General features: G+C 48.9%; 1 protein-coding gene across 1 annotated transcript in view; it reads left to right on the plus strand.

The window, feature by feature from the left end:
* The window catches only part of LOC135892305 (junctional adhesion molecule A-like), a 38,479-nt gene extending 18,573 nt beyond the window's left edge, over positions 1-19,906 (plus strand). The window contains exons 3-9 of the mRNA XM_065420022.1: positions 6,071-6,184; positions 9,278-9,433; positions 11,588-11,709; positions 11,795-11,897; positions 15,793-15,915; positions 17,625-17,787; positions 19,821-19,906. Of these exons, the coding sequence (XP_065276094.1) occupies positions 6,071-6,184; positions 9,278-9,433; positions 11,588-11,709; positions 11,795-11,897; positions 15,793-15,915; positions 17,625-17,787; positions 19,821-19,875 (836 nt within the window). The 3' untranslated portion in view covers positions 19,876-19,906. The remainder of the gene's footprint in view (positions 1-6,070; positions 6,185-9,277; positions 9,434-11,587; positions 11,710-11,794; positions 11,898-15,792; positions 15,916-17,624; positions 17,788-19,820) is intronic.
* The last annotated feature ends 320 nt before the right edge of the window (positions 19,907-20,226 follow it).

The raw sequence follows: 20,226 nt of genomic DNA on the forward strand, positions 1-20,226 counted from the left end.
CCCAATGGCACATCGCCTGACAGCATTGCTGTTCGAAGAGATACTCCTCCTCACCTAATCTATGTACTCCTCCTTGCTCAAATTGAGTAGAGAGCCCCTTCTTTGGAGTGAGACCCTGTGACCGGAGTCCCAGGGGAGCCAACTGAAGTCACTCAATTAGGGTGAACTGCAGAGAATGGGACAGACAACCCCCAAAGCTGGTGGATATTCCAATACCTAGATTTACCAAACCAGCACAAAACAGCTTCTATAACACCTCACTGGTTACCCAGCAACAACACCGTTCCCTTAAAGCAACCCAGCCTTAGGCCTCCCCCCAGACACGCAAGTCAGATATGATGAGGATTACTGAAAATCTTATTCATCATATAAATAAGTTCTACCAATCCCAAAGGATTGGACACATTACCTCCCAGGTTAATGAATATTTCAGATCTTACCCAAATACACGCTTACAGCCAGTTCTTATTAACCAAACAAACCTCTATTAAAAAAGAAGAGAGAGAGTGAGTATTGGTTAAAAGATCAGTATCCAAACAGTCATGAGTACAATTCTTGAGATTCAGATTCATAGCAGAGATGGTGAGCTTTGTAGTTGCAAAGAGTTCTTTCAGAATTTGTGCATAGGTTATAGTCCAATGTTTATATTCAGGGTGGTCAAGTCAGGACTGGGGTCTGTCTTGGGCTTAAGCTTCCCCTGCATGAAGCATCAAGCAGATCTGAGATAAAAAAGGATTGGGACCCAAGGCATCTTTTTACAGTTCGGAGTCCTTAGGTGAACAATAGGCAATCACGGATACTTTGAAGTGGACCTATTTCCTAAGCATTACGGGTAATTAGCTACATGGATTTACATAAGGCAGTTTATCCATTAGGCAGTCTATCACAAACTTTAAAGTGACATATAGACAGTGACATTATTTCACCCAAGACTCATCTAAATGTTGATATCCCCTTTTGATCTCTGAATCAATAGCTATAGCAGGGGTTGGCAACCTTTCAGAAGTGGTGTGCCGAGTCTTCATTTATTCACTTTAATTTAAGGTTTTGCGTGCCAGTCATACATTTTAATGTTTTTAGAAGGTCTCTTTCTATAAGTCTATAATACATAACTATTTACTTTACATATAACAATGGTTTAAAGTTTTTAAAATGTTTAAGAAGCTTCATTTAAAATTAAAATACAGAGCCCCCCGGACCGGTGGCCAGGAGCCAAGCAGCGTGAGTGCCACTGAAAATCAGCTTGCGTGCCGCCTTCGGCACGCAAGCCATAGGTTGCCTACCCCTGAGCTATAGTGACAGACAGGAACTGACTTGTTTGATGTTAGCCATGTAAACAGATATAAGTAAACATAAAATTAGTATCACCTTTAATTTCTAACAACATAGGCTAGAACTTTGAAATGCAAATCTATCTACCATGGAATGGCCCTAATTACCATTTGCATACTCTTCTAACTCTCTAAAGGTTGGCTTTGGATTATATAGCCTGCAAGCTGCTTAACCCTTTCTGGCCATGTGTCATACTTTGTATAAGATTTGCTGCAGTTCTAGAACAGTGGTAGCAACAATGGTTTACATGGTCATATTTTAATCGGATAACGTCACAGACCCGAAAGAGGTGGCTGAGGAGCCTAGTACCCATACGACGTCACCTTAGCCTTACTGGGGACCATCAGCTCTTGTGTCTGGGAGCAAGATCCCTCTCCCATGTTTCCAGAAAGGAGGCGATCCCGTTCCCCAGTGGCATCATTAACCAGGCCACCCACACCAGAACCACACATGGGCCCGCAAGAGCAGGAAGCAAGGGAGGGATCGCAACGACCCCCATCTCCACTCAAGGACAAGGCAGTGACACCAGCCCCGGCCCCAGCGATTGATTTGAATTTAAAACTTTTCAAGACCTCCTTTTCTGCATGCAGAGACCTTGGATACTGGGACTACATTTATACAAGAGAAGTCTTTATTTTGAGCACCATGATGCTGGCCAGAATCACCCTTCCTATTAACAAGGGGCTCCTGGAACTGGCTAAAGGACTGTGGCAAATGCCGGGCACTTTTCCTCCCACTTTGAAAAGGGTGGCGAACAGATACCAGTGCCCCCAAAGGGCTTTGAACACACTTATGTCCATTCAAATGCAGAGTTCCTGGCTCCTTCAGCGCAGGAGAAATCACAGTCCACGAAAGGCATGCCTAATGACAAAGACCCCAAAAGTTGGATCTCCATGGACACAAGGCATACTCATCAGCCTCCCTCCAGCTGGCAAATTACCAGGCCCTGTTCACCAAATACAACTATCTCAATTGGGAGAGGGTCACTCCCTTCCTATCCAAGATCCCTCAAGATAACAAGGAAGAGTTGAAAGAACTAATCAAGGAAGGCCAGATGGTCGTGAGAGCATTCCTACAGGCGGCCAAGAACGCATCTGGTATGGCCACGGTCGTCACTGAGACAGCCTCGTGGGTACAGGCCACAATAGATGGCCTGCCCTTTAATGGGATGGAGCTCTTCAGCCAGAAAACAAACGAAGTATTCCAGTCCCTCAAGGAAAGCTCTGTGATTCTTAGGGATTTACACACCTAAAGGAACCCTTACAAGTAGCAGCCCAAGCAGAGGCAGAGGACACCATCCTACTAGTGGGATCGACAGCCAGAGTTACCCACAAAGAGAATCTCAGATACTCCTGGGGACACCCATCACCTCTGTGCACCAGACTCCCTCTGAGGCAGCAGATTTGACAGGAGCATTGGGAGTTGCATTGGAGTCAGTGTGGAGCCTGCGTCCACCTTCAGGAACTGCCTTTCCACTGGGCCTGGGCAGCCATCAGAGCCAATAAATGGACATTAGAAATTGTCCATGGCTCCCCTATCCATTTCCACGCATTACCCCCTGCCCTATCCTTCTTCAGGGATCCTTGTCATGAGAACCTATTACAAACAGAAGTGTACTAGTTGCTTCATCTCTTCTATGGCATGTAGGTACCTATGGAGTACTGGGGAAGAGGATTATACTCCTGTTATATACCTTATTCTGAAGAAAGGAGTTTTCGTCCTATCCAAGCTTCATCCTAGACCTGAGAAGATTGGACACATACATAAGCCCAATTCAGGATGGTGACGTCTGCCTCCATCATCCCATCTCTTGAGGCTCAAGGCTGGTTGGTGGCTCTCTGCTGACATGACATGTACTTCCACGTCGCTATCCATCCAGCTCACAGGAAGCACCTAGGGCTCACAGTGGGGGCCCCATCATTATCAGTGCAACGTTCTGCCCTTTGGACTCTCTGTGGCACAGAGTGCCTCGCAGTAGCAAAGGCTCATTCACGTGTACCCTTAGCTCGACGGCTGGATGATCGGGGGCAGATCCCAGGAGGAAATGGCGGAAAGCCTGGACTACACACTATCCCTATTCACTCAGCTGGGCCCCCTGGTGAGCTAGGGAAAAAAATCTCTTATCCCACCACAGGCAATAGAGTTCCCAGGAGCCTTGACTGACTCTGGATAGGTCAGTGTGAGCCTTCCTGGAGACAGGTGTAGTCTTTAGTACTTGGGATAGAATCAAACCAGACTGTGACAATGCGGATGTGTCTGGAGCTGTGGGGCCATATGTTAACGTACACATACATGACATTGCTTGCCAGGTTTCACCTGCGGCTGCTCGAGCTCAGGCTCAAGTTGGTCTTTTCCCCAGTAAAACACCTGATAAACAAGAAAGTTGTGCAACCTTCCTACCAGCTCTCCCGAACTCCACCGTGCACATCCTGACTGACAACACCTGCGACACACTACATCAACAAGCAAAGAGGTGCACACGTGTCTCCCCTATGGGGATGCCTTCAAGCTCTGGACACGGTGCCGCTGACACAGGATAACCCCAATGGCTCTCCATCTCCCAGGAGTAGGCAACAACCTGGTGGGCTTGCTGAGCAGAAAATCCATGGCTAGTCGGGAGTGGTCCCTGCAGAGATCCATGATAGTGCCAAGATTCCACCATTGGGGAACTCCTGTGATAGACCTGTTTGTCACCCAGGAAAACACCAAGAGTCAGCATTTCTGTTCCAAAGGGGGCAGGAGCCTGGCAATATTTCCCAACACTGTTCTTCTGCAATGGAGTCCAGGTATCCTGTTTGCCTTTCCTCTGATTCCCCTGGTCTCAGCATGATTTCCAAAATCAAGAGACAAAGCCACAATCATTCGTGTAGCTCCCAACTGGCCCAGGCAGTTTTGGCCAATGGACCTTTTGCCAGTGTCCATTCAGCCACCAGTCCTGTCCAGACCTGATCTCCCAGCATCCTGGCCAGATACTCTATCCAGTCGTGAAGTCCCTGCACCTGACTGCCCGGATGTTGGCTGGGTGAATGACACAGATGGACTGTCTTAGACAAGTCTAGGAGATCCTGATACAGAACACTGGCTTTTGTCAAGAATTCTGCATTGGACTTAGCTGCCAGGGCAGATGTAAAGTTTGGGAGAGCAGTATTACAATCCCTATTCGACTGATGCAGTTGGCTCTCTTCGTTCCCACTATCCAGAGGGGACACTGATGGCCAGTCACCTACAGTGGAATCGACACCGACAGATACTTTTAGAAAACAGACTGGTTCCTTACTCTGCAGTAACTGTGGTTCTTCGAGATGTTGCAGTCAGGGCGGATCCCACGAGCCACCTTCCATTGCCAGTTTCGGAGTCATCAGCTAATGCGGGCTTTGAGTTGTGAGGAAGCTGAAGGACATGCGTGGCCCTTGTTAAATGATGTCGAAGGCTGAAATGTTGTTGCCTTGGTAACGTTCTTCAGGCTGCTCAGTGCTTCAGTCCTTGGAGCTTCAGTGTTACCAGTACTAACAGCAGATAATGCTCATTCAGCGGACCTCGATGTTTTTCATAAAGAATGACCACTGGCATGGTAAGGTGACAAAGGCACTCGGCCAGGTTTATTGCCCTCAGGGCACAGTCCTAGTGCCCTAGCTCTGTGGTTACAGGTACACTAACACATGTGCCTGGTCAGCAGCAGCAGTCTCTGCTATCCCCCAGGTCACACAAAGGGTTAAGGCGAGGAACCCCGACATTTGTAGGCTGAGATAAATAACTTACGTACCACCTTATGTTCCATGACATCTGTTTTTTACCTCCCCTTGTTCCTGATGTCTTGGAGAAAATATCCCTATTCATAATTCTGTCACACCCCAATCTAGTACAAGATCAGATGGTTTATCTGTACTAGCTGGAATATATTTACGTAAATATCTAGTGCCTAGTACACTAGCAACAACTTTGACAAGTTCACGTACTGAATAGTGAACTTACAAGCATCTGCTTTAATACACGGCCTGACTTTGGTTCACAGCCTCTGGTTCAGGACACAGATCTTGCACCAGGCCCAGTGCTCTAGGCTCTCTCTGTCTACTACAGCCCTGAACAGATACTGCTATTCAAAATATCTGAACTCGTGCACATGAGGGACCATTAGATCATCTATTCTGACCTCCTGCATCACACAGACCAGAGAATTTCACCCACTTACCCTTATATTGAGCCCAATCACTTGTTTGGCTAAAGCATCTCTTCCAGTAAGGCAGCCAGGCCGGATTTGAAGGCATCAAGAGTTGAGGAATCCATCACTTCCCTGGATGGTTCCAATGGTTAATCACTCTTTTAAAAACAATACAATATTGTGAACAGGTCTGGCTTTTTCCAGCCATTGGTGGTTCTTCTGCCTTTCTGTACCCAAGAGCCCTTTAGTGTATTTCTCATATCCCCCCCCCCCCCTCCGAGAACGTACTTAATATGCCATAATCATGTTAGCTGGCAATCTTCTTTTCAATGAACTAAACAGCTCTTTAAGCCTCTCACTGTTAGGCATTTTTTCCAGCCCTTGGGATTCAGGAAGGATGATCCCTTCACACTACGTTGTAATTGGTCCTGGGTATAAATGAAAATCTGGCTCCCAGTCCATTTTAAAACAAATATGTTCGTGGCTTAGCTCTGCCAAGTGTTTACAAATAGGATCTTATTACATGACATTACCTTTGGGGTGCAGTGCAAATGCTGACTTATTGCTGTTTCTTTCCAGCAATTGATATACCCTGTACTGCGTACGTATCGCAAAGCGGAACACCCAGGGTCGAGTGGAAGTTTGAAAAGGGCTCTTCAATAGTGCTATTCTACTATGATTCGAAATTCACAGGTACGTGAGTCCATTGTACGGAATGTCTGAGGGCCCCTTTACGGTCTCTGGGCCAGGTGTTGGATAAGCACAGGTCATACCAGCTGGTTGCAGCATCTGAGGCAGGGTGGATTGCTTTAAATCAGAGTGCTTTAAATGATCGATTTTTATCTTGTTTTGCATTTGTGGTGGCTTTAGCATGGGTTGATGGGTTCACTTGCACCCACAGATAGCATGAAACCAAGGGTGCAAAAACAGAAATACCCGATGTGAATGGGAGGCCCCAGTGGGCAGAGGAGAAGGGGGGGAAATATTTTGGAGTGAGCCTGCCCTGCACCCTTCCTGCAACATCAGCTTCTGCATCCCCGTTCCGGGTGTTGCGACCTGGTGCATGGGGTAGTGGTACCTCTCAAGTTTTGCCTTGTCTAATGGAGGGGCCAAACCTGAGTGGTGCTACAACCCCATGCACCAGGTCACAATGCCTGGAGCAGGAAGCCGGGCCCTGCCTTGCAAGACATGAGCCACCGCTGTAGGTAGGGTTGCCAGGTGTCCGGTTTTCGACCGGAACACCCAGTGGAAAAGGGACCCAATTGGCAGTGCAGCAAGGCTGGCAGTGCAGCAAGGCTCGCAGGCTCCACGGCGCAGCTCCTGGGAAGCAGCCTGCATGTTCCTCTGGCTTGGGGCCGGCCACAGGGGCTCCGCATGCTGTCCCTGCCCCGAGTGCCGACTCTGCAGCTCCCATTGGCCGGGTACCGCAATGGGGGCAGCATACAGAGCCACCTGGCCACTCCCGAGCTGGAGAGACATGCTGGCCACTTCCCGGGAGCCACCTGAGGTAAGTGCCACTCAGAGCCCACACCCTGATCTGTCTCCCGGAGCCCGCACTCCCTCCCATGCTCCAACCCCCTCCCTCAGCCCTGGGCCCCCTCCCTCACTCTGAACCCCTCATTTCTGGCCCCATCCTGGAGCCCTCACCCCTTCTGCATCCCACCCCCCTGACCCAGCCTGGATCCCCCTCCAGTGCCCCAAAGCCCTCATCCCTGCCCGTACCCCCTCCTGCACCCCAACCCCCTGCAAGGGTGGGGGAGAGGGAGGGAGGGGAAATGGAGTGAGCCGGGCAGGGCGTTGGAGAAGGGGTGGGGCAGGGGTGTTCGGTTTTCTGCTATTAGAAAGTTGACAACCCTAGCTGTGGGGATGAGTGTGGGGCAGACTCACTCTCCAGCCTGCTCCACCACACCAGGGCCGGGATTAAGGTTTTAGTGCTGGGGTGCTGCTGCAGGTGGTTGGTGCCCCCTCAGTAGCTTAGTATAGTTCACCTGTTGAATTGGGAGGCTGCCTCCACTCCTGGTTATTTTCCTAAAGAAGCATTTATTTTTAGTAATTGATATTCATTAAAATGTGTTCAATTGCAACTAAATATAGCTTTACCCCAAGTTTGCTGGTGCTCTTTGCTAAGCAGGTGGATCCACATTTAGTTAAGCAATTATATAGCTTAACATACAGGTCTTCAAATTCTTAAAGTTTACATTTTTTTATTGTTTGAAAATGGGGAATTATGCATTTCTTATTTACTTGATTTAACTTTTATTGTGATTGATTTGTGTCAAACTCTGGAGATCGGAATTCAAATAAAAAGGCACAAACTCAGCATTTAAACGTTTTTTAAGCAGTTAAATAAAACCACCTTACGTGCACTGGATAAATAAGAAAAGTTTGACCATGTGTTTAGCAAGCATTTAAAACTAATTTATTAAACAGAGTATAACTTTAGTGAATTGAACTGATTGTTTCTGGTCACCATGGCAAGATTTTAGAGCTAGTAGATCTATTTTTTATTCATAGTCTGCAAGAAGAAAACAAGCTTTTCTGCTTTTTCAGCTCCCAATCGGTTTAATGAATGAACTACTCATTCAGATGAATTAGTTAATAAACTGAAAATACGAAAAAAAATTCTCTCAGCCGTAGCTGCTTCTGCACGTGCAGTCCAAAGCTGGTTCAGCATGTCAGTAAACTCTGGTTTCAAGACCTTAGCCAGTGACTTCCACCAGTTAGACTTTCATTAAAACTTCAGCAGTGAACATACTGTTCCTTTTTATTAAAATTTAATTTAAATTATTTTAATAGACTATAGTAAGTTTGGCCTTAATACAGGTTGTAATAATTTCAAATTTATTTTTAAATAGGTTTATTTTTGAAAATAATTCTGTATCCAATTTAAATGAAACTTTTTTTAATCATTGATTTTTATCCACCCTGATCCGAAGTGAGGTCTTTAGCTTGGGTCCTTCTGAACCAGTTCAGTCTGTAACTTCTCAATATGGGCAGGAAGCCACAGGCATTGGCAGCAGTTACCCCGATTCAGCTACTGTTTCCCGCAGTGCAGTGCTTCACATCTGGAAATTAGCTAGAAGCGCCTTCTCCTAGTAACAGAGCTGGACCCTGTGGGGTAGGTGTTTCAAGAATCCCATGCTACCATGGCTGAGCTGTGGTGTACAGATGTGCTGAGGTGTTATGAAGACAGGCGAGAACCAACCAGCCATTTTGTGTCCTCTGTCCTAGCAGATGGGTTCCTCGCCTTCTGCAGACCCCATTGTCGCTCAGCCATATCAGCTGAACAGTTTGAGAACAGTCTTTTAATGTGACTGGTTTAACCACACACAGCGTTCTAGATTGCTTTGCCTGGAATCAGCTTTACCACTGCTAACTAATTTCTTAAAAGCACTGAGCACTCGTGGGAAAAGCTACGAGGAAAGAAATGGGGTGGAATAACCTCCTCACTAACTAGTTCATATCTGCCAGCAGCACAGCATAACAGACCCCATTCCTTAAACCCTGCAACAAACCCCTCCATCCCCCGGCCAGCTGTGATTGGGCTGGCTTGGCTATTGGACATAGGGGCATGTAGCTTCCTTTGGCAATGGGGAGACCTCTTGTTGTATTTGAACTGAATCCCATTTAATCAGCTCTTCTCCTTACCGTGCTCTCTGCTCTGAGGCTGGTTCTTGGGGCTGCCCTTCCCCCCCTTCTCCACACCAGCAGCCTGTTCTGGCTCTCACTTGTATTCCTCCACCTCCAAGTGCTCTCAGCTTCTCACTGTCTCCCCTTTCTCTGCAGACCCCTACAAAGACCGTGCTCAGTTCACACCCACAGGGATTCATTTCACTTCGGTGACTCGGAAGGACACGGGGAAGTACATCTGCGAGGTCCTCTGGACCGGGAGCGTGGGCATTGGCCGACTAAATAAGTCAGAAGTTGACCTCATCGTCCAAGGTACTATTGCCTTTCTGTAATTACAACTTGGGACCGGTTGCCATGGCTAAAAGTTCCAGGGCTTCTAGTCTCGGAGAGAGGGGGCCCCTGGGGGCATGTTGCCAACTGTGGGCAAGGAGTGTGTTTTCCTAGAGTTTAAGATTCGAAGAGAGCACTATGAACTTCTAACCTGCGTGGCACAGACCGGGGAACCTCCCCACTGACTCCTGCCGCAAGGAGGGTATTATTTTTCCCCACTAAGAGTCCAATGGCTTCTTTGAACAATGTTGCTCTCCGCACACCACGGCATCATCAGTGGATAGCAAACTAGCCTGAGGTCACTGAAACAAGACTCTTTCCACATTGGACTTAGACTGTAGGGAAGCCTCAATTGTCTAAACCTGGTTCTCTGAAATTCTCACCCATGTCCCCTGACCACGGACCTGCAGGGCCAGAGCGGTGCATGAATGGAGCTTTAGGGCCTTCCTGAGAGCAGCGTCAGTCCTGCTGGAATAGAGCCATGGAATAAGGCTGCTTTGGGCAGTGGCAAGTATCCTGTAATCCAGTCAGGCTAGCCAGGTTCGAAGGGGGGCCCTGGGGAAAGCCTAATGCCCAGATTATCCAATGGTTTCAAAAGCCTCCAGTTCTGTTGGCTCCGCATCTTCAGAACCGTTAAACACAACTGGTTCTCGAGGACTGCCTCGCACGGGTCAATGCATAGCCCATTATGTGGCAATGAAGAAACAATCCTAGCTACACGGGGGCACCGTTATTTCTGTAACACGCACTCAGGAAGTCTGACACTGTAACTGTTCCCCCTGCTGACGTGGGCAAGTCCATGCTTATCTTAGATTACATGCGAATGGCATTTAAGCAGAGATCCCCTTCATACAGATGTGCTGTCAGTCCACTTCTTCACAACTTGAAGACTCACTGTCAGCACCAATCTGAACCTTGGGTGTATTGTCTGCAGAGACCAATGGAGACTGTCCTCACCCCAGAAATGGTCCCTTCATGGCTGGGCTGAGGTCCCTGGCAAAAGATTAGGGGGGGAAGATTGCACTACTTTTACAGTGCCTGTTCTGTGGCCGTACCCAGAGCCTCACTCACAAATGCTGTCAGTCTAGCACCTTTCACCAGCGCTGCAAAATCAGTCACCGAATGGGAGCCCAGTGTTGGACCAAACTCTGTTTCCTTCCTTCAGGATTGCAGCAGTTTTGGTCAAACATTTTGTTTCGACAAGTTGCTCCATCAAAGTGGGAGGGACACTTCACCCACACGACCAGCATCGCACCTTTCACCTGTCAGCAGGGTGGCTACTGCCAGCAGCAGGGCTCGTAGTCAAAGCGTTAATTTCTGGTCAGTGACACTTCTCCCCACGTGCACTTGCCATTTATGTTGAACGCCGGGCACCTGATTCTGTCTCCCTGCTCTTCGTACAGTCGTTTGCACCAGAACACCGAGAGCTGCTCTGATTTAGTTGCATTCCACACCCATTTTATTGTGGTGTAAATGACTGCCCAGGGAGCAGGGCAATGGAAGATCCAGCCCAGTGAGTGCCATTAATCCTCTATTGAATTAAAGGGCAGCTGGTTCAGAACCCACGCAAGGAACTGCTGCTCTCTGTGGAATGTGTCCCAGGAGATCAAGACAATAGTGTGGCTGGATTTTAAAGAAAAGGCCACTACTATTTGTAGTTGTGCTGACATGAGTATAATCAAGCTTCAGGGCAGCACAGGATCTCTGCATGGGTCAGGAAGGAACCGCTTTTCACTCCTTCCCCATCGCAATTAAAGGTGCATTGTCGGGGAATGACAGTTACACTGGCCTGAGCTCTGGAACGTCACTGATCAGCCCTGGAGCAGTGCCAAGAAAGCCCTGCCAATGGAAGAGGGCCCAGCCACTGACTTAATTCACGAGTCAACGGACTATCAAGCTAGACATGGATGCTGCTTACCATTTACTTCACTTAAAATGAGCTGGCCATTTGTTTGCCTTCATGTCACGTAGCCGGTCCTCTATTAACCCATGACTGACTGGATTAGACTAAACGCAACTTAACAAATGCAGATGACCGCGTCTTGGGTGTGTTTAGGGCAGGGGGTCACAGCGGTGGGTTCAAGGGTCATCTGTAACATGTGCCTCTTTGCCTTGTGCTGACATGCATGGAAACAGATGCCTCTCCACCTCCTACCTGCCAATGCTACAGGTACGACGTCCTTATGACCTCCAACCCCAAGATCAACGAGAAATTCAGGAACTCCTGCTACGCGATCGACACCAAGACAGGAGCGCTGGTATGCACGGGGCAGGGGGCTGCTTGACTCATGGGGAGTTTACGCCTCTGTCTATGCCTCCCTCACGCCTTCTTTCCCACTCCAGATGAATGAGCCCGTAACCAGCTTCAACACGGGGGATTATTTTTGCGAGGCTCAGAACAACGTTGGGACCACTCAGAAATCGGAAGCCATCCACTTGGACGCCAGTAAGGAAATGGGGACTTGCAGAGCCTGCGTGTGGGTGGGTGGTTGCGTGCGTGCGCACATCCGCACTGGGCTCTTTGGAAGTCACTTGCAAGCTTACAATAGCCGGTGGTGTTACTGCCCCTTCCCCGGCCTCCTGCAACTACTCCCTGTACTGGCTGCGATAGATTAAAGATTGGACAGTGCCCAAGCGTCTTGATGGGAAAACAGGCATGTGCTTTGCTGCAAGGGCTGGGGAGAGCCTGGAACCAGAAGCGCATTGGGCTGCCCTGCTAAAAGAGCAACCTTCGCAGAGAACGGAGTCTCCTGAGAGCCGACAAGTGGTTCTTGGCGTATCCTGCCTCCTACGTGACCTCCGGAGCTGGGCCTCGGTACAGACCCGGAGGAGGCTCCTGCCCTAGCCTAGTGCACCCTGGGATTGGGAGTGACTGAAGTTGGGGATAGGTGTGTTTGCTGGGCCCAGCTCCGATGACAAGCATTCCAACCGTCCCCTCCTCTGAAAAGCTACCGTGCCGTCAGCCCCCGTTCCCTGGAGCTGCCCTCTTCCTCTTGCACTCAGCCCCTCCCATGACCCTAGATGCTGAACTGGTTGAGTTAAAGCTGAGACTATAACTCGACCTATTCAAACTGAGCTGAAGGCTTTAGACTGTCTACATTGGTGCTAAATGGGGTTTTCAGTTGGGGTTAAACTCAATAGGGAAAACAGTGGTTTTTTTTCCCTATCTACACAGCATCCGTCCTGGTATAACTCTGCTGTGAGGTGGTGCGGGAGTGGGGATGTGATTTTTATTTTTACAGATAGTCATTCTGGCACAATCCCAGTTGTGGATGCAGTTATACTGGTGTGAGGGTGCCTCACACTGGGGTGACTTATTCCCTTTCCTGTACTGACATCGTTAAACTGGGACAACTCTTGTGTGTAGACAGAGCCCCTTGGCTAGACAAGGGCTACACTACAGCACGACCTGCTGATGTGACTGTGGAGGTGGTAAGCTGCATCCACACTGGGTGGGGTTTCAAATGGGCTGAGCTACCCCCGTGCCTTTTTTAAACCTTTCCCCCTCATCTAGACAAAGCTGCAGGTACTGGAGCAATGCTGAGAGATATCCCCCCAATAAACCTCAGTACTGGACTCGGCCGTGTCTACAGGCCCAGGGCCAGCTGTGGGGAAAATTCACTTCCACGCTCTGTATCCAGGTCTCTCTCTGTGTGTGTGCCCTTGAATACAGCCCGCAGCAGTCAGAGGGGTTGCACCCAAGTTTACAGTGTGTGAACGAGAGCAGAATTTGGCGCGCACACCCCCCCGGTGTCTTGCACAGCCTGAACCCTGCTCCAGCATGTCAGGAGCAAATGAATCCTGTGTCTGGAAAATCAATGGTTAAAGGAATAACCCGGCTCTGCTGTTGCCTTATAGGGGCCGGATTTTGCCCATGAGTGACTCCTACTAAAGACAAGGGGCCTGATTCTTGTGTCAGTTCAGGGCACCTGCACCTCACTGGCCCAGCAAGGGTACCCGGTCTGACTTGCAGCTCCCCCGGTTGTCATCTCTCTAGGGTGGAGACATGGGTCTCTCTCCTTGCTGGCTGGGGTCTCTCCAGGCTGCTGCAGCTCCCTGCCTTCCCTGTGTTGGGTTAGTCTGCCCAAGCAGGCCTGCTGGCTTTCCCCTCAGAGACTAATAACAGTGGAATTGCTACAATTATAAGTTACCGCATGGTTCTTCAGTGCTTAATTTGTAATGAAAGCGGTGCCGGGGCTCATAGGCACTGACTCCGTGGGTGCTCTGGGGCTGGAGCATCCATGGTGAAAAACTAGCGGGTGGTTAGCACCCACTGGCAGCCAAGCTCTCCTCGCCGCCGCCTCCTCCCCTGAGTGCACTGTGTCCCCACTCCTCCGCCTACCTCCCAGCGCTTCCCACTGCCCTGCTGCCTAACAGCTGTTTGGCAGTCCTTTGGACTTTCCGGGAGGGAGGGGGAGGAGCGGGGAGGGGGCGTGCTCAGGGGAGGAGGCGGAGAAAAGGCAGGGTGGGGACTTGGGGGAAGGGGGTGGAATGGGGGCGGGGACTTTGGGGAAGCGGGTGGGGTGAGAGTGGTGTAGGGGTGGGCCGGGGCCAGGGCAGGGGGCAGGTCGAACACCCACCTGACAAAGGGGAAGTTGGCTCAAGGAATTTTTTTTTTTTTACTTTCATAACTCATGAGGCAAGCCCGGAGATGCCAGGGCTCTGAACTGCCAGGCCCGGAGATGCCCTGGCAAGCCCTGGCGCTAATTAGGCACTGCAGTTCTTCCTACATGAGCCTATTAATTTTTGAGGCAAAAGTGTTGCAGAGAAAACATATGAAAAAACAATTAAAAAACCTAAACGCCTGCTAATAAGATTACCAGAGATCACCCCCTCCAATGTAGGCTTTGGTAGGAGCAGCCCTTCCCAGCCCAGGGGTTTCCCTGCGGTGTCAAGTTCATCCCACTCTCTGTTCAGAAGAGAACACTGAGAGTCACTCCTTTATCCAGTTGGGTTCTTTGAAGTGACCTTGAACAGATAATCCACCAGACAACACGATCTCTGCTCCAAGTGCAGCTTCTAAAGCAGTGGTTCCCAAACTGGGGTTTGTGAACCCCTGGGGGTTCGCGAAATGTTACAGGGGGTTCTCGGGGGGGGGGGGGGTGGAAGGGAGGGGGAATTCCCTAATGGCAGGCAGAGCTGTCCCCAGGGATCCCGGGCAGCACAGGGCCAGTAGCCTGGAGCCCCTGGACTTCCAAGACCTAAGCAGATAAAGCAAGCATATCTATCACCCTGAGGAGATTTAAACTTCAAGACTCCTTATAAGAAATGGAAAGGGAGGTGGATATTTTTTGCTGTTTTTTAAATTAAATAGGCAGCTAGTATTGTTTTAAAATTATTATGAAGAACAAGTTTAAGCTTTGTTGTAACATGCGTTGTTTGCCTGGACTGCTCAAGACCTGAATGCTTGTGTAGGAGGAACTCTTTGAGTTGGCTTCTTAAATACAGTACCTTCCTGCTGTTTCACATCTGATGCTCCTTGATGAAACATAGGAGCCTTGTCTTATAACAGGCTTATTCAGAGTGATACAAACTATGAACGTGAGATCTTGGAAGAGTGTTGCTGTTTTCATAATGTAATAAACATACTGTAATGATAAATAATAAATAGTGTGTAATAAGCATGCCATAAAAACAAATTTTATATTTCCAAGATCACTGCTTTTATAATTTATACTCAGGTAAAGGAGAAAATTCCTGGATATATTCATTTTTAGGAGGGGGTTCGCAAGACTTGACATTTTAGTGAAAAGGGTTCACAGGTTGTTAAAGTTTGGGAATCACTGTTCTAAAGGATAGATGGAGGTGGGTCGTTTGCATTTCCCTCAGCCTCCAAGTATTTCCTGGGAAATCCACTTCCCATGTATTGTCCCAAAACATCCCCTGAAGTTTCTAATATCGTCCAGAAATTGTATTCGTCAAGGCCATCCTCCCAGAGAAGTGCCGTACAATCCCTGGACTCCCAAAATACTTAAACTTAAGTTGGTTGGGTTTAACGTAATTCCAGTTTTGCCCAAGAGATTGTGTAAATCAGAATTCTGACAGATATGACAAAGGCCCTTTTTTACGGCACTGGCCCTGGTGGTGTAAAGGGGTGTAAAGTTCAGTTTCTCACTGAGAGCAGTGTACAGGGCCTCAGTGTAGCTAGGAATCATCTCACACGGGGAGGAGACTAGACCATGTGAGGGGCTGCAAGGGCTGATCTGCTGCAGCCTGTGGATGACCCCCCGACTCTCCGTCCCTGTGATGGGGGGAGCAGAGGGGTTTGCCCCTGGTTGCTGGGGGAAGAGGCTTGCAAGGGGAGCGGAAGAAGTGACTGCTGGTTTCTGCTTTCCACAAAGGAAACGTCATTTCCCACAAGGACATGAAAGCGCTGGTCGACAGCAGGAATGCTCGGATTATCGACGTGCGGTTGCCGGAGGAGGTGGCGAACGGCCATATCGCCAACTCAGTCAATATTCCAGGTGAGGGGTTGCTGTGGGTGCCAGCAACCAGGGCTTTGATTGCACGTAGAGGGAGCGTCCCCCCCCCCCCCCCACTGCAGAGGGCAACATGTAGTGTCACAGACCAGGGCATGAGCGGTCAGGCCGAGCGGTCAGAGCCAAGAGTCAAAGCTGGAGTCAGGAACTGAGCAGGGCTGGAGCAGGACTGGAAACAAGGCAGGCACAGGAGTGATCACAGCTGCGGGCAAAAGCATAGAGGAGTCAGCGACCTGCCGCTGAGTTTAAATGCAGATCCGTAGTCTCGTTGCAGCCAATGGAAGAGCCAATCAGGCGATTCTGCCACAGCCCAGCTGGGCTCATTAGCCTGCCTGAGGGCTGAGCCAGCCAGCCCCAGGTCAGCTGTAAGGACTCAGGCCCATCGTTCCTGATACGTAGCACTAGAGCCCTGGAGAAAGTGGAATTAGTAACTCAGCAGGGGGGGCTCTTTCTTCCCTGCTCTCCCATGTGCTGGGGAAGTGACATGAGACCAAAGCTGGATCATTAAAGACCCAAGGTGTGCACAAGGAGATGGGTGTGTTAAAGGGCTTTCCCTTCACCCCCCTCCCCTGGTTCTTGTCACGCAGACAGAAAGCAGAAGACCAGAAGTCCGAAGTGCAGGCAATGTGATGTTTATTGGGGTTGGTTTTAAGGCAGCATGTCAATAACTTTGACACTGCAGAGCCTTGTTCCCCAGTGTTCCGTTCTCTCCCCGCTTTAGCAGGCAGAATTATACCTGCAATGCACGCTTGGGGTCCCCCCCTTACAATTGATGGTCATGTTCCGTTTTGGAGGTCATGAGTCTGGGGGTTTTGTCCCACCTCTTTTGTATCCCATGGGAGGGGTAAGGAGTGAGGTTGTGGTACAGTCAGGAACAGGTGCACTTTTTTTGGGGGGGGGGGGGCTTTTAGTGTGTTATACCTTCCCCCCAATCCCCTCCTGCCCTTCCCAACGGGTTCTTTGACCTTCCCTTAAAATAGAGGTTGAGGCAGTGTTAACATGTGCACTCCTATATTATACTTTCATTATACCCAGTAACACTTCAACTGTTCTTATCTGTTCCCATTATACTAACAAACGTATCTGGCTAGGCAGAAGCAACATGCACAGTGTCTGTCCTTTGTTTACACATATTAGTAGGAATATAAATGTATCAAAAATTAAATGAACAAACAAATCTAAAATTCTATCTCAGGCAAAAATACAGGCCTGAATTCTGCATTTTTACTAGCACTCCTAACAGGGCGTAACCCTGGCCAAATTCCAGCTTGGGGAATTCTCTCCTTCCTTAAACTACCTTGGTGGTTTTAAATGGATGCAGGATTCTACTTCACTTCCTGTTCTAAATGGACTTGCAGAGTTTCCGTGTCTTGCTCATTTGCTGTTTTCCACCACAGAAGGTGCTGCATTTCAGGAGTGGGAAAACTGGTAGCCTGTGTCCCTTTATAAAGAATGTGGGACTTGCATGCATAAACATAAGAGCATCATCGCCTGTATTTATGGAGCAGTGTAGCAGTCGCCCACAATCATCACCATCATCAGGGTTTAACTCTGCAACTTCAGCATCAATATACAGACCTTTACCACTTGAGCTAAAGGAGTAACTCCATTAGCTAGTGTCACATCCCCATCTAGTGGAGATGTGATACACCAACACTGCTGATCGCGATCATCTCTCTCTTTCCCCCACCCAGTGACAGAAGTCGAGGAAGCCCTGAAGATGGACCCTGAGATGTTTAAGATGAAATATGGCATGGACAAGCCACGGATGGATGACGAGAACTTGATCTTCTACTGCCAGAGGGGCAGGAGAGCAGCTCAGGCCACAAAGATCGCCATAACCCTCGGCTACGCCAAGTGAGCCTGCCCCTCCACCTTGGGCTCTTGTACCATGGGGCACTAGACCCTCAGGGAGATTGTGAACGTACCACGGGCTCTGTGGGTTTGGAGGCAAGGGGTGTAGGTGCTTAAAATGCCCTGGGTCCTATGGACTCCAGCCCTTCTGAGCGCCCCCCTAAGCTCTCATGTATAGGGTTATTAATAGAGAAATCATTGGGTCTGGTGGAGAAGGAGAGGGCTCAGATATCCCTCAGCACCGATCTTGCTTATACTGGTGTATTCTGGAGTAAACCCACTGGAGCGGATGGTGGTACTCCAGATTCTCACCAAGGCCACAGAGACAAAGTCTTGGTTAGCTACTGAGAGAGAGGACAGAGTAATTCCTAGCTAACTGTTGAGCAATAGTCAACATGGTTTCTGTAAAGGGAAATCGTGTCTTACTAATCTATTAGAGTTCTTTGAAGGGGTCAATAAACATGTGGACAAGGGGGGGTCCAGTGTACATAGTGTACTTAGATTTCCAGAAAGCCTTTGACAGGTCCCTCACCAAAGGCTCTTACGTAAACTAAGTTGTCAAGGGATAAAAGGGAAGGTCCTTTCATGGATTGAGAACTGGTTAAAAGACTGGGAACAAAGGGTAGGAATTAATGGTAAATTCTCAGAATGGAGAGGGGTAACTAGTGGTGTTCCCCAAGGGTCAGTCCTCGGACCAATCCTATTCAACTTATTTATAAATGATCTGGAGAAAGGGGTAAACAGTGAGGTGGCAAAGTTTGCAGATGATACTAAACTGCTCAAGATAGTTAAGACCAAAGCAGACTGGGATGAACTTCAAAAAGATCTCACAAAACTAAGTGATTGGGCAACAAAATGGCAAATGAAATTTAATGTGGATAAATGTAAAGTAATGCACATTGGAAAAAATAACCCCAACTATACATACAATATGATGGGGGCTAATTTAGCTACAAGAAGTCAGGAAAAAGATCTTGGGAGTCATCGTGGATAGTTCTCTGAAGATGTCCGCGCAGTGTGCAGAGGCGGTCAAAAAAGCAAACAGGATGTTAGGGATCATTAAAAAGGGGATAGAGAATAAGACTGAGAATATATTATTGCCCTTATATAAATCGATGGTACGCCCACATCTCGAATACTGCGTACAGATGTGGTCTCCTCATCTAAGAAAAGATATACTGGCACTAGAAAAGGTTCAGAAAAGGGCAACTAAAATGATTAGGGGTTTGGAACGGGTCCCATATGAGGAGAGATTAAAGAGGCTAGGACTCTTCAGCTTGGAAAAGAGGAGACTAAGGGGGGATATGATAGAGGTATATAAAATCATGAGTGATGTGAAGAAAGTGGATAAGGAAAAGTTATTTACTTATTCCCATAATACAAGAACTAGGGGTCACCAAATGAAATTAATAGGCAGCAGGTTTAAAACAAATACAAGGAAGTTCTTCTTCACGCAGCGCACAGTCAACTTGTGGAACTCCTTACCTGAGGAGGTTGTGAAGGCTAGGACTATAACAGCGTTTAGAAGAGAACTGGATAAATTCATGGTGGTTAAGTCCATTAATGGCTATTAGCCAGGATGGGTAAGGAATGGTGTCCCTAGCCTCTGTTTGTCAGAGGATGGAGATGGATGGCAGGAGAGAGATCACTTGATCATTGCCTGTTGGTTCACTCCCTCTGGGGCACCTGGCATTGGCCACTGTCGGTAGACCGGATACTGGGCTAGATGGACCTTTGGTCTGACCCGGTATGGCTGTTCTTATGCTCTAAACCCATAGGGAATGTTCCCACAGCTACCTTGGTTCCTCAGGGACCTTCAAATTCATCCGTATGACCCTGTGCTGGGGACAGGTTATTTCTCAAAATTCTGGGCACAGCTCCGCCTCTGATGTTCTGGTCCCACTTGGGTTTCTGGCCCATGAGCAGTCACAGGGCTGGGTCTGTCTCTTCCACTCCAGAGGCAGCGGGTCCATCTAGCTGTGGATAGTCCCTCCCATCTCTCATTCTGATCCACATGTCACTTCCTGTCTCTGCAGGGCCCGTAACTATGAAGGCAGCTACAAGGAATGGTCTGAGAAGGAAGGGAAGTGAAGTGGGAATGACTCCGCGAGGGCTGGTGTCTGTCCCTCCACGCCCAGCAGCTGGCTTTACCCTGAGGACTCTTCCTTCGCTTCCTTGCTGCAACGTCGTCCCATTGCTGCTGACGCCCGGTGCTGGGATGGGAACGCTCTGGGCCCTGGTGGGCTCTTGGCTAACGCACCTGTCTGAGAAGCTGCCACTCTGCTTTCTGCCTCACCTTCCAGCCCAGTGTCTCACCTGCTCCAAATGTAGTCACTCCCCCTGCCCCCGATAGCAGCTGGGGGGTTCAGGCACTTTATTGGGGGGAGATATCTGTACCCCCACATTCACTCCATCTCCCCCACCTCCCCTGGGAATCTGGGA

This window comes from Emys orbicularis, chromosome 20, assembly GCF_028017835.1.
Source record: "Emys orbicularis isolate rEmyOrb1 chromosome 20, rEmyOrb1.hap1, whole genome shotgun sequence".
Taxonomy (NCBI): domain Eukaryota; kingdom Metazoa; phylum Chordata; order Testudines; family Emydidae; genus Emys; species Emys orbicularis.